The 15,006-nt window shown below is 37.3% G+C and overlaps 2 protein-coding genes across 2 annotated transcripts; one reads left to right on the top strand and one right to left on the bottom strand.

Moving 5' to 3' along the window:
* Positions 1 to 143: 143 nt before the first annotated feature.
* On the top strand, positions 144 to 9,891 carry scarf1 (scavenger receptor class F, member 1). Its single transcript, XM_058744627.1, has 11 exons — positions 144 to 443; positions 852 to 910; positions 1,062 to 1,163; positions 2,252 to 2,783; positions 3,414 to 3,632; positions 4,294 to 4,422; positions 4,506 to 4,609; positions 4,690 to 4,798; positions 4,873 to 4,997; positions 5,083 to 5,211; positions 6,025 to 9,891. The coding sequence occupies exons 1-11, from the start codon at positions 343 to 345 to the stop codon at positions 7,089 to 7,091; spliced, it is 2,676 nt and encodes an 891-aa protein (XP_058600610.1). The 5' UTR covers positions 144 to 342; the 3' UTR covers positions 7,092 to 9,891.
* Positions 9,892 to 10,084: 193 nt separating this feature from the next.
* On the bottom strand, positions 10,085 to 14,868 carry vtna (vitronectin a). The gene is made up of 9 exons (XM_058744628.1): positions 14,772 to 14,868; positions 14,013 to 14,111; positions 13,813 to 13,932; positions 13,334 to 13,714; positions 12,043 to 12,182; positions 11,698 to 11,854; positions 11,458 to 11,610; positions 10,885 to 11,373; positions 10,085 to 10,353 (listed from the first exon to the last, which is right to left on the bottom strand). The coding sequence occupies exons 2-9, from the start codon at positions 14,104 to 14,106 to the stop codon at positions 10,232 to 10,234; spliced, it is 1,656 nt and encodes a 551-aa protein (XP_058600611.1). The 5' UTR covers positions 14,107 to 14,111; positions 14,772 to 14,868; the 3' UTR covers positions 10,085 to 10,231.
* Positions 14,869 to 15,006: the final 138 nt, after the last annotated feature.

Raw genomic sequence — 15,006 nt, 5'->3', positions numbered from 1 at the left:
TGCGTGTGTGATTTAAAAAAAAATAAAAAAAATTGTATTTTAATGTATAAAAGTAATTGGTAAGGATGAGAAAATATCGGCAGACACATTGAGCATTAAAAATACCCAACTCCTCCCACAAAATTCTGGGCCTTGATTTTGTCTTTAAACAACCAGTGGCTTATTGAATTAGAGGAAGCTGGGTTTTCTTCCTCAGGAAACTTGCAGAGGAAACAAAGGGATTTGGAGAGCCCATTTTGCTATAGAGACTGGACTGGATCTTGTCTGTTCTAGAAGTACAGAACTAACCTGTACTGGTGCTGAGCTAGGAGAGGGGGCCCGGTTTTGGTCGGTCCGGAGGGGATGGACACCTTTCTGACCTCATTTGGACTGATGCTCATGTGTGTCCAATGCTCAGCTCAGAGACTGTCTCCGACCGGGAAAAACATCTGCCTCAGTGTCAGGTACTGAAGTATCTTTGGTAAATTCTTCAGGAAAAATAAAAGTAAATGGGTCGCTTTTTTTGGCATACAGTTATAATATTAAGATATAAAATTAATGTGGATCACATAGCCAAGATCATTTTAAAGTCTCAAAGGAATTTTACATTAAATGTTTTGAGGTCATCTTGAGAAACTGTTGAGATATCAGAGTATTTCTGTCAGTAGGAGACTACTAAATTGTTTTGCACTGAATCTCATTGCAGCCAAGGAGAAACAATTGGGATATTTAAGAGATGTCATTTGCATTTTGTCTTTTCTATGCGGTTTCTTAAGTGATAAAATGTTGTCTTTTTTCCCTATAAACGTTTTATTTATTATGTCAACACAGATTCAACACATTCTATACTCTCTGCTATATTTTCTCAATAGGGAATATTCTCCCATATGTTGTTCTGGATGGGGACAGAACGGTGACGAATGCACTGTCCGTGAGTGTTGATGTACTTTAATAAAAAATGACACATTGTTGTTTTATTAATGACACAAAAGACTTGCTTCCTGTGGGCCTGTAGATGTCAGCAGTTTTAAACTGGGGTTTCAGGTACTGTTGTGTGTAAAGTATCTTTTTTGTTTTCTCAGCTCTCTGTGAGGGAGAAAGGGCCTGTCTGCAGGATGAAGTGTGTGTTTATCCTGGACTTTGTCGATGTAAACCTGGATTTTACGGGTACCAGTGCAAAACCCGTGAGTAATATCGTTTGGACTTTGTGTTTCTGGTTTCAGGACTGCCTTTTGCAAATGTAAATTACAACTGTGTCTGGCCTTTAGGTTAGACGTTCAAAGCACTCGAGCAAGCCTGAAACAAGCATGATATTGCTTTATATAAACAAGAATTTAATACTGAGTGACTTACATTTTAGACACACAATTATGCCAGCTAATTTGTCTGTTTTTCCTCCGACGAACAAAATAGCTCCAAACAATTCCAAAGCAGAATCCGAACACGAAGCTTTTCGAATCTTTGAATCAATTTCTTTGCAAAATGATTCACTGCTTCGAATTCGAAGCGCGCGAAACACACAGACTAGCGGCACCTGCCGGTCAAAACGGCGTAAATGCAACAAAAACTCACCCAATACATCTATTGCCACCTTTTAAAAAACCAATTGCAAATTTTTTCATAAAAGTACAATGTATTAAATGAAATTTCACATGAATTTTCTGTAAAATGTGTGTCCTTTTTCTTAAATAATTTGGGTTCTTTGTGTGTTACTTCTTGGCAAACTAGGCCAATGAGAAGCAATTAAATATATTTCTTCCTTTTGTACAGCCATAAGTATTAAAATTCATTAAATTAATTAAAGATTAACCTACATTTTAAAACCATTACAGATTAAACACTCAAGAGAAAGAGCTTTATTGCCAAGTGTAACACAAAAGGAATTCGTCTTGGTTGTCTGGAGCTTCCAGTTCAGAAAAGTTTGATGATTGTTTGAAATGTTGCCTGATTTATCAAAATCACATGACTTGGCACGAGTAAAGCACCGAACTGATTTGAAAATAATCAATGCTTTGAAAGCACCCATCACTAACACACAGTAGTGTCGTTCGTGTGTGTTTGAATGTATCGGTTGAATGAATGATTCAGTGACTCACCCATAAAGACACTAGTTTGTTGCCAACTACTGATGTATTCGGCAATACATCTGGCTTAGGCAAATCAGCATGTGTCGCACATAATTGTTTTATTATTTGCTATATTCATTTTGTTGACCATACATGTAGTATTGCATATCTACTTATTATGAATCTGAATTTTTTATTCTTCACAGCTTGTCCTCCTGAGTTTTGGGGGCCGGATTGTCGAGAGCTCTGTCCCTGTCACCCTCATGGGCTCTGTGACCCAGTCACTGGTGAGTGCTCGTGCCTGCCCAACCGCTGGGGCAGCTTGTGCCAGAACAGCTGCAAATGTGGACGTCATGGGAAATGTGATCCTGTCTATGGCAACTGCACCTGTGAGGAGGGCTGGTGGACGTCCACTTGCTCCAAAGCCTGTCAGTGCCACCATGCTACATCCACTTGTGACCAAGCCACGGGACGCTGCCTGTGTGACAAAGGCTACTGGGGCCAAAAGTGCAGCCTGCCATGCAACTGCTATGTGTCCCCTTGCCAGCAGCGCACAGGGGCCTGTCTTTGTTTGCATGGCTGGTGGGGTCCGTCCTGTGATCGCCGTTGCATTTGTGATCTCAGCCATGCCGACTGTGACGTGCAAACTGGCACCTGTCTGTGCTACCCGGGTTACAAAGAGCCTTTTTGCAATGAGCCTTGTGACAGTGGAAAGTATGGCAGAGGCTGTATGAGAAGGTTAGTGAAAATGCTAAATTTAAGGATTAGTTTGTGTTGATTATGATTTTATTCAGAAAGAGTGCATTAAATTGATCCAAGTTTGATGCATTTGATTGAGTAAAGACATTGACGATGTTACAAAATATTTCTGTTTCAAATAAATGCTGTTCTTTTGAGCTTTCTATTCATCAATGAATCCATCCTGAAAAAAATGCATCAGTTTTCACAAAAATATTATACACCACAAGTGTTTTCAACATCGATAATAATAAGAAATGTGGCAAATTAGCATATTAGAGTGATTTATGAAGGATCATAAACAACATCAAAATAGAAAACAGTTAAATTGCATTGATAGTTTACAATATTACGGTTTTATTTACTGCATTTTTTTGTTCAAATAAATACAGCCTTGGTGAGCTTTTAAAAAAAATCTTTAAATCTTAAAAAAAAAAATCCTACCATTCTATCATACTGACCCCAACCTTTTGAACTGTAGTATTTTGTTCTGGTATATAAGATTTAACACCGATTTGAAAGTGTTAAGAGATTATTAATGCATGCAATTATGTTAATTTAATTATTCAAACATGGCTTTTTTTGGTTCATCCATGATTTCTGTTCTTATATCTGTGTGTGTGCATGTAGCTGTGGACACTGTGAAGGAGGCAGGTCTTGCTCTAAACATGACGGCCTGTGTGATGCCTGTGCACCAGGGTGGAATGGCACTCACTGTGACCAGCCGTGTCCTGCAGGTTATTATGGCCACCGCTGCCAAGAGGTTTGTCCGCGTTGCAGAAATATGGACCCATGTGACACGGAAACCGGAGCGTGCTCACACTGTGATCCTGGTTGGACTGGACCGAGGTACAGATCTATTGGGATTCAGTTCTGAAAGGAAAAACCCTATTGTCTTAAATACCATGGCAAACTGCAGAGGTCTAAAAAGGGCAGTTAAAAATCATATCAGATGATTAGACCCTAAAAATTCTGATTCACAAATCAAATTACTCATATAAGCTAGTTATTTTCAGTGAAACAACAACATACAGTATGACTCACAAATAAATGACTCTGAGCCGGTTCTTTTTAGTGAATCAAAAACATACATATGAACAGTGTTGTCTGATTCATGAACGAATGACTCTTTTGAACTGGTTCTTTTTAGTGAATCAACAAAATACAGTGCAACCAGTGTCCCATTCACAAATAAATCAGACATCACAACTGAATATTTCCCAAATTAATAGGAACTGAATCATGACACTCTGAATCAAATTGAGCTCTTGTGAATCAGAACTGAACTAATTTGGAAAATATGCAAACACCTAATTTAAAGTCTAACAAACATTATTATCTACAGCATTGAAATTTATTTTAAGTGTGACTTAAGTGTCCTAAACACGTTTTGGGGCAAGTGTACATATTAAAATTTCTTGCATGTATAATTGAATCTTCTACCTGCTAAGCTACCTTAGATTTCAACATCTTTTAGTTGATTTTATTTTGGACTTCTCCTTCTCTGCAGATGTGACCAACCCTGCACAGATGGTACATACGGAGATGGCTGTCGTTTCCTGTGTAAGACCTGCCATCATGGTCACTGTGATCATGTGACAGGAAGTTGCATTTGTCTTCCTGGCTTCCAGGGCGAGAGGTGAGGGTACAGTGGTATTTATAGGTTGTTTTTAACTTTCAAGAGTCAAATAAGTCTTCCTCACTGTTCAATCTCTGTTGTAGCTGTAATAGCACATGTCCTCCTAACCTGTATGGCATCAACTGCTCCTCCACATGTGACTGTGGGAATCATGCCTGCCATCCTGCCACAGGAGCTTGTTCAAACAGTATGTCCAGACACACTACATTTGGTTTTCACAGCTGGTATCCGCATCCCTCTCATCCGTTTTTTGTGTTTGTCTGCTAGGTAGCAGGACAGGTCTCTTAGCAGGGCTTTTGATTCCCTTGTGCATTTTAATACTCGCCTTGTTGTTCTGCTGCTGCTGTTGTGGGCGGCCCGTCGAAGGGAAAGAAGGGTATGAATTTGTTATTTGAAAGCTGATATAAAATGTAGAAGAAAAGAAAATCTTCTGCTAAATCTGTCCTCTAGAGTGGCGGTTGGAGATGGCAGTCCTGCGGTTCGCATGAAGCATCATGTTTATACTGTGCTGGCCAACATGGGTTCAGCAATGCCGTGCATTACTCTTTGGTCATCTGGTTTGCCTAGGGTTACAGGTAATGTGCCTGTTTTCATTTGCAGATTTTTGGTTGTTTTTGGTGAATGTAAATAGACTTTTAATGTTCTCCGCTGTGTTTTTAGTCTCTCATCATGATCCTGAGCTCACATTTAACCACAGCTTCATTGAGCAGCCATCGTCCGGCTGGGTGACGGATTCATTTGAAACTGATGATGAAGGAGAGGTCGTCTACTGTGAACCACCCAGGGAAGGTACAACAGTTATATTTCTAGTTTCACACTTTTTCTGTGTCATTTTTACTCTGTAGTCAGGGCAGCAGCTAGAGTTTTGCTTTGGCTGTTTTTTTTAATTGATAACGTAAGCTATGAGTAATATTTAATGTTAAATTTTATTATACGTTACATTTACTATATTCCTAAATATAATATTAAAGAACACTAAGACTTTAAAAAGTTAATGTAATTTGTACCAGACTACTGTTTGAAGGTTTTGGGTCAGTAAGATATTTTTGAAAGAAGTCTTTTATAATCACCAAGGCTGTATTTATTTGAACAAAAAATATAAAACAAAAATATTGTGAAATATTATTACAACGTAAAATAAATGTTTTCTTTTTCAATATATTAAAAAAAAATTTTTTTGTGATGGTAAAGCTGAATTTTCAGGAGTCATTACTCCAGGAATCATTATAATACACTGATTTGGTGCTCAAGCAATGTTTCTTCTTATTATCAACAGTTGTGGTGATTAATAAATATTTTGTTGAAACCATAGGAAGTTCAAAAGAACAGCATTTATTTGAAATAGAAATCTTTTGTATTATCATAAATGCTTTTACTGTCACTTTTGATCAGTATAATGCATGCTTGCTGAATTTAAATACAAATTTCTTTACTGACCCCAAATTCATAAATTCATAGATTAATTATTTTAGAATCTGACTGTTTACACTAAAGGAAATATTTGCTGGAAAAAATTTATTTGGGGAAAAAAAAAATGAACTCACGCCATATGTATTCTTGAGTATACTAATTCATATTAAACACGTGCTTCTCCTCACACAGATGTTCTTACTGTGGCCGGTGGAGAGCTTCAAGAGCTGAGCTCAAAGTGTAACTTCTTCCCTGACCCATCAACCTTCAGCAGTGACGACATGTCACAGGATTTTGGTATCCCTCGTACCTCCAGCATTGCCAAATCCAATCGTCCTTCAGTCTCATTCGCAGAGGGCACAAAGTTCAGTCCTAAAGAGCGCCGTAGCTCAACTCAAGACCTGCCAGGAACAAGTCGGAAACCCAAAGCCTGGGGCGTTCTGATGATCTCTGCCCTGCAAGGAGGACAGGGAAACCACAGTGAAACAGAAAAAGAAGAGAAAAACAACGAGGAGACCATCTCCTCTGAGGAGCAAGCAGCTGAATCTGAAACACCACAAACTGACTCGGAAAGATACAGTTCTGGCCCACTAAGGACTCACCTCACTGTGCCCAGTGGGAGACGACGTACACTTTCCAATACCAGGAAGAATGCCCAACCGTCTGATAGCGGCCAGGATGCAGATTCAGAGAAGTTAACAACGGTATATGTCACTGTGGGCAAGACCCAAAAGATGGCCAAGCAAGAGCCCCCCTCAGAAGGGCCTGTTCAGGCAATGCTGCGCAGATTGGGCAGTCTACAGAGACAAAGAGAGGAGGCCACCCAGCCCAAAGGAAGGGGGCAGGCGATCGCCAAGCCACCACGGAGGAAACTGGGAGAACGGGCCAGTGCGTGGGAGCAAGCTACTGGGTCAAACCAATCAGAGGTGGTCATGAGGAAACCTAGTCGCAGGAAACACAACTCCCTCAGCTCTCCCTGCACAGTGGGGGCAACAGACTTTCCTCAGGAGAACTGCACCCCCAAGAGGCCATTGTCCTCCATTTTAAAAAGTGTTCCAGAGAGTGATACGCTCCATAGTTTGGAGGTGGAACAAGACACTGAAGTAGTTTATGAGACAGACACTCTGACAGAGCACACTTATGAGACTGTGGCTCCGTCTGATAGGGTCTCCACGTCTTCAGAGATTATTATTAATGAGACAGTTGTGGACCAAGCAGAAAATGAGCCAAATTATGAGAACGTTTATGTAAAGCATTGATAATATCCCTGAATCTTAAAGTTTATGATTTAAAGGGCAATAAAGTTTTTCTAGTACTGTATGTAGGTTTTGCATAAACTGCATTAACATATCTACATAGAAAATGGTTTTGTATGGTTGTATATTCCTTTTATAATTTCTATTAAAACATTATTTGGCTTATTTTTAAATACACTTTTTAAAGTATTTTATCAATATGTTGCCCTCATAACCCCTTAAGTAACTGATGTATGTCTACCTATACTGACATTCAAAAGTTTAGGGTCAGTAATATTTTATTCTTTTTTAAATTAATACTATTATTCGGCAAGGATGCACTAATTTAAGCAAAAGTAACAGTAAAGACTTCTGCATTGTTAAAAAATCTTTAAACGCAGAATTTTTTTACTCTCTATTGATCAAGAATCCCGAAAAAAATATATCAAGGTTTCCACAGAAATATTAAACAATACAACTGTCTTCAACATTGATAATAATAAGAAATATTTATTGAGCAGCAAATCGGCATATTAGAATGATTTCTGAAGGAACATGTGACAATGAAGATTGGAGTAATGGCTGCTGAAAATTCAGCTTTACCATTACAGGCATAAATCACATTATAAAATATATTCAAATAGAAAAAGTCATCATAAATCGTAATATTTCACTGTTTAATTTGATTAAATAAATGCAGCCTTAGTGAGACTAGAGACATCTTTAAAAAACATTCTTACCAACCCCAAACCTTTGAACAGTAGTGTAGATCAATCCTGAGCCAAGATATGAACCCTGCAGCAATTTTGCATGAAGTAACTTACATAAATAGGGATGGGTACCGAAACCCGGTATTAAATCGGTCTCGGGGCTAAATTATGAAAGACCGGAGTATCGATAAGCTCTGACGTTATCGGTTCTGCTGTCGGTACTGGAGAAATCAAGAAAACACACATACATTTATTGTTACTATATATACACATTATTTTGCAAATTATATTTCACCAGAGTTGCCAGCTGTTTTTATGTGCAATAATATTCAAACATCTGTCTATGATATTTTTGCTATTCGCAATTCAGAGAGAACGCGCTTACGCGGAGGAGTTTCAGCACGTGCAACATGAAAGCCCTGTTTAATTATGATAGAAGAGAGAACTAACTATTCAAACACCTGCTTATGCTTTAGGCCTGTGGCTGTTATATTAAGCTTAGTTTATTATTTTTTTATTTCGATTTTGGCTTCTAAGTATTATAGCCGTGTTTCTTCTAGCACAACTTCCTTCCCTTTACAGCGGTGCGCATTCGTTCCTCCCTAACCAAAACTTAACGTCAGAATCAGCTCAATCGGTGATTATTGTAAAATGCTGTCTTTACTGCTGCTACATTGCGGGACATGTTTGATAATAAAACGTTGAAAGCACAATCAGCGCGAGAGACGCTGTTCCCCAGGATGAAATGGGTGTGCGCGCCGCGCTCCAAAACGGACAAGCAGATTACACTTTGAGCTTCAGGCGCATCCAAACGATCGAATGCACACACAATGTCAAAATGGCCAGCTACGAGAGTATTCACTTAAACACAGTTTATGTCTTAAGTGGACGAGATCAGTTGGGAGAAAATCCGATGTGTGTCAATATTTTGTCTTAAAGTGACAGACTGGTGCTTGGGCCATCAATGTTAAATAACAAAATGCAAAGAGAAAAATCACCCACAGCTCTTAATCTGAATAACGTTATAGCTTTAATAAGCATTAATCTATCAATACATACAGTGAAAATTATGCAGTGTTATTTTACATTTTAATTTTTTTGTTTTACGTTTGATTACTTTTAGATTTCTTTTGTAGCTATTACTTACCTGAACATTAATGTTAGTAGACCTTCATGGAAAAATGAAAGCACTGTTTATTTCATTTCAGTTAATTTGTATATTTGTTTTATTGTATTTGTTGGTTTGTTTTACTTTGTTTCTTTGTTCATGTTCTTACTGTATCTTATGTATATAAAACACTAAAAATGCCTGCACACTGGTGCATTTACAAATTGATGTTTTATATTAATTTAATTAAATATTTATTTTACATTTCAGAAGATAAAGCAATGTTAATCCAGCTCCTAATCTGTCTCATTCACACATATATATATATATATATATATATAAAAACAAAAAGTACCGATAAGAATACCGTTAAAGTACCGGATCGATAAGCAGTATCAGTAAGAGTAGTAATACCGTTAATACCTTAACGATACCCATCCCTATACATAAAGTTTGGAAAAAATAGAATTGTCTTGAAGTAACCCAACAGATACTTCCTGGTTCTCCTCAAAATGCCTTTTCTCTTTGGGCTGTATAAGTTTCTGTGTAATTGCATGTCTTGGTTTTTGACATCTTTTTCTCTATGCACGATAAATAAGGATTAGTCCGTACATGCATCACTACATCGAAGTTGTTCTTGGCAGCATGACACTGATTACTTAGTGTGATGTAAATGAATTCAGTTGCTTGATATTGGCAGTAAACTCGGTTTTCTTTGGAAAGAGTAAGAAACCACAATAAATGGAAGAATTGTGCCAAAACACTGACTGGGTATGTAAATGGCATTGGTTGTTCGCAGCAAATGATGGGGGGAAAAAAACAAGACAAGAAACACCCTTTTACTGTGTTGAAAAGGCTAAAACGGAAAGACATTTCTGTTGATATCCTTAAGAGGACTTTCAAAGGTATAACCTTATAAAATGATGTACACATTGTCACAATGACCTATACATAAAAAAACATTGCTGCAAGGATTGCAAAATGTTTCCTCACTAAAAGCTGTTGCAAAGTTCATAGGGTTTTGTAAGCATCAGTAAAAAATGTTATTCCTCTCATGCAATTACTTTAATTCTCAATGAAAATCAGAGTATTTTATGATAATAGTGTTTATTTGAGATGTTTGAGACTGAAAATTGCATGGTATCCACTGTATTAAATAATTAATCAACACAACAATTAGGGAGTAGATTAATCCCGTTGGGGTGCACCTGTAGAACATTATGAATGTCATTCTATTTGTGGAGAGATTCCAAAAGGGCCTTCTGTTCACTCTTATCATTGACCGTACAAATGCAGCTTATTTTTCTTGTATGATAAATACTATTAAATGTCTTTTCGAGTTGGACTCATCTCTTTTCTGCTCCTGGCTTGTCTTTGCAGCCAAGCCAGTATTTTCCAATAGGTCTTGGATATGGAGGGTTTGCATAGTCAACCCGTTTCGTTCGGAGATTCACTCTGTAGTACATATCTGTAAAGAAAAAGTTTGAATCTGAATATCTAAATATAATGTAACAATTAAATAATCATGTTGATTTCAGTTCCTCCTTTGAAAAATATAACTTCTGTCATGACAACTCTCTGCGAGTTTAGCATGGTAATAAACATTCAGTGTAAATGTGTTTGGTCTTGGCAGAATAGATCTGCTACACTGCTGCAGCACATAAAACATACATGAAATAGCCCCCATATATGACATACATGAAATCACTCTGTAACATATCTATACAGGTGGAGCTGGGGAAGGTGGAGGGTTTCTGAAGTACGCTGAAACTGCTACAGCAAGCACTGAGTATTTGAATGTTGAGCAGCAAGCTCATTGGCTGCTGATACAAAATGAAACCAATCAGCTGCGCCATGTGAATGATGATGTCAAACCTATCGGCCTGCACCATCTAGAGTTTCATGACAGAACTTTGGATATAATATTAAATTATCATGCTGATTTCAGTTCCTCCTTTGAATAATATAATATAATATAAAAATCATGTTATAGAAGTACCTCCTTTGAAGAAGTAGACACTCTGTAAAGGCTGACTCCTGCGCAGTATGTCATAGGCGATGTCTTCAGAAGGTCTGTATCTGTAGTCATAATCATAGTCATTTTGTCTATGATAATAGTCTCTGCGTCTGTCCTGGTCTCGCCACCTGTCCTGCCCAAACCTCTGAGCAAACTCCTGTCCAATGCTGATGCCCCTCTCAGCCATAGTCTCCCAATATGGTGACCTATTCTGCCTGCGCCTGGAGCCCCGCTGCTGGTCCCACTCCTGCCCATAACGTTGGTCTGACTCCTGCCAATAACGTTGGTTCCACTGCTGCCCATACCGTTGGCCCCACTGCTGGTCCCAATCCTGCCGATTTCTGTCCTGACGCCTTCTGCTGGGCCATCTTGGAGTGACGTAGAGTCTTCCGGCTAGCACAGCATCCACAGGAGATTTGATTCCAATCCAGTCTTTGTTGATGAAGTGATGGCCACCATGATGACTGAGAGCTGGAAGAAAGCAATTAAAAGCTGAGTAATGGAAGCTGTCTAAGGTTCAATTTATTTTGATAGCTTCCTGTAAAAAAATATTACCTCCACCAAAGAGCTGGCTGAAGTGCTCAACCCATCGGTCATAGTAAATATTAGTGTATCTGCGGAAGAGTGCTGAGGGAGATCTCAATGACATCTGAATGCACTCCTCATGGGATGGCTGGTGCTTGAACTCATACTGGTAATACTGGTCTCCTAGAAAGAAGGAACGTATGCTTTGTTTAGTAAAGTTAAATGAACATAGAAGTAAATCTAGATGTATTCTTTAGGTTAAGCACAAACCTTTAAAAAAATAAACCTTCTCTTTGCCGTGATGGCTGTGAGCAGGAATGGCAAAGGCAGCATCCAGATGGTCTTGTATATTCTCAAATCCCACAGATATTTCTCGTGGGAAATCTTCATCTAGTACTCCATCTTCAAACCTCCAGTATTTTTTACCCTGGGAATAATAAAACATTGTCATTTACAATCATTCAGTGAAAATTCTGATTAACTCTAATTAAATAAATTCAAATAAATTATTTATTATATTGTAAATAACACATGGAAACATTTCACATTGTATAAAATGCTAGAAATTCTAAATCGTTTAAATTATAATCGATATAAATGTGAGGTCATCCATACTTTGAAGATGTATGTCTTTCCTTGGCAGTTTATGCGAGTGAAGGCAGCATCTATTGGACCTTTTATTCCCCAGATGTCTTCGATGAGCTTTGGGTACCCGGGTAATACTGATTTCTCATCAAGCTCAAAAAAATATTGTCCTCGTAGACAAACATATCACATTTTAAATTAGAAACAAAATGTGTAAAAAAGAATAAATAAATGAATATTTGTTTTTCGTATTATATCTATTTGTCAACACTACATTTTTTATTGTTTTTTGTTTGATCTTTTCATTTTCTTTTCACCTACTTTCCAGAGTTATTATAGTTAACTAAAGCCATAAAAAACATTTGTTACTTATAATAAAATAAACCTTAACTAATAAAATAAAAATGTATTTTGTTAACAGCAACATTTTTCATTTTCATTTAGTTTAACTGATGTACTAAATTAGTAAAACTGAAATACAAAGTACCGTATTGTCCCAAATATAAGACGACCCTGATTATAAGACGACCCCCCTTTTTCCAGATGTACCTTTTGGAAAAAGGCTTTTTGAAAACCAAATCTTTTTTAAAACATTTTTTCTTAAATTATTTTCATATTGCATATTTTTCCTATTTTAATTTTTGTTTTGAAAGTATGGTAAATACTGGTAAAATGTACCAACAATGACATTGAAAAATATACACTTTTTGATATACCATAAAAACAACAGGTAGCCCATCTGAGTTATATAACATTTAGGCTATCCATCTCATAGTAGCCTACCAAAATTTTATTAACAGTAGAAGTGAAATCTTATTGTAGTCTTCAAATCTTCATGGCTCACTCGTTTTATGCGTTTTTGGCGCCACCTATTGTTGTGGGTGTATTACTGACATGTCAAAGTCTAGACCCTGAATATACGACCGCGTTTTTTCAGATGCATTTCCAAGAAAAAAAACATCGTCTTATATTCGGGTCAATACGGTAATAAAACTATATAGGCGTTTTTTAAAAAGAAAAAAAAAAAATAATAAAAATGACAAAAACACAATAAAATTACTATAAATTTAACTGAGATTAAAATGAAAAAAATAAAAAATAATAATATCTAATTCAACATATTAGTAAAACGAATGGTATCGCAATAATAAAATAACGCTGCTCCCTAACCATTTTGTATTATGTTTTCAAAAATTCAAATTATACTAAATATTTTGTATGTACTTTTTTAAATTAATGTCAAAAAATGAGCTTAAATGAAATAGAAAATAATTTTATATAATATTCACATTTTTGTTCTTCTTTGCTTTAAGCCACTTACCTCTGAATGCGTATATAGAGCCGTTTTTGAGCTGCATGAAGGAGTCAAAGGGTCTGCCACTGCAGACCTCAGCGTCAGGGTCTTTGGCTCTTGTTGGTGTGGGTTCAGAAGTTGAGGTTGTGCGTGGGTTCTTAATGGTGGAGGCTAATCTGAATTGTGTAGTTGGAGTGGCAGCAGTGGCAATCTCTGGTGTTGTGTTATCACTTAACGTCAAATCTGTGATTTGTGAAGCTGGTGTTAATAGGCTGAATATTTCAGCAAAGGTTGCTGGAGACTGGGTCACAATTTTGTGCTGTGATCTGGATCTGTTTGGTGCCTCTGTGCTGTTTGCTTCCTCATCATAATCATCCTCAGGGGAAGAAGGAAAGGTGTCTCCACGAGCTGCAACAAGAACAGTTTCTTGTTTTGTTCACTGCATTTCACATGTTTAGTTTTGATTCGATTAAATGGTGTTGGAGAAACCAAACTGGTAAACTTACACCTAATACGACATAAGGATTCATAGTCTTTGCAACAGCTCTTGTAGTATGTGCACATAGTGTCACACTGGCAGCTCTTGGTGGCGTCAAACCCATTTTCACATCGTTCAATACACGACTCTGACAGGAGAAAAGAGCACAGTTCCAAGATAACACAGAGAGTATATATCAAAATATTACAAGAAGGTAAGTGTTCTTACCTTCAGCTGCATATGTGAAGAAAATCAGTCCTAGCAGAAGAAAAAGCCTCATCCTGGCGTCTCGCAGTGAATGCGGCTGAAGAACTGAGACCATCAGGACTACAGGAATCAATAGACTCAGAGGTCACTCACCCACTTTTGTTTACTTTAACTTATTTGCAATATGTTTTCATCATTGTTTAACTGTAATCATTAAAACCAGACATGAATTGTTTTGCAATCTGATAATACAAATTTGAAAAGTTTGTTTTATGAGCACTACTTTGTGTAACATTGTTTTATTTAAATTTATTAATAATAACAACATTACTCAGTTCAGAGCAAAATTAATTCGTTTTTTTCTGGGTTAGGCAGGCTACACTATTTTTTGAGTGATCAATATAAAGGTATAGAGAGAAATAATGCTTGTTTACAACTTTCAAAATTTCAGATTTAGTCTGTTTAACAAAGTCCACCACGATGTCCTTTACTTAACTAACGTGGGAGTGTATTGCTTAAACTCTGGGGGGAAAAATAACCCTTTTGACCTCTGTGAAAAGTGAATGATTAATAGATCCATAAACACCATTCTGTTACCCGTCAGCGTCCACACACAGACATCACCTTACACAACTGCTTACAAACATTCGCTGTACATGAATAAATCAAGCTGGATGATTTCAAAATGTAGATTTGTAAATCCTAGTTTGGCGTTCTTGTTAGCATCGCCTATTTCTTGCTTATTTGTTCCTTTCGAACACGTAATTGTAGCCTACTTGCCTGTGTTACCCTGTAAATCGGCGACTAACAATAAAAACGCCGTCTTCTTCTCTCATGTGACTACAGTGCGGTTGAATGGCGCGTCCTGCGGTGTATAAATCTCATGAATATTTAATGAGGTCATTAGTGAGGCTCTTTATGATTGGTTGACTGTAGCTAAACAACTCGTCGTAACATTTTAGCACAGTACACTGTGCTCTGGAGCAAGGTGATAACCCCCCTTTGAGCAAAATGT

This window comes from Onychostoma macrolepis, chromosome 15 (assembly GCF_012432095.1).
Source record: "Onychostoma macrolepis isolate SWU-2019 chromosome 15, ASM1243209v1, whole genome shotgun sequence".
Classification (NCBI taxonomy): Eukaryota; Metazoa; Chordata; class Actinopteri; order Cypriniformes; family Cyprinidae; genus Onychostoma; species Onychostoma macrolepis.
Note: the sequence above shows the minus strand (reverse complement) of the source record. Positions and strands in the feature narration are given on the sequence as shown.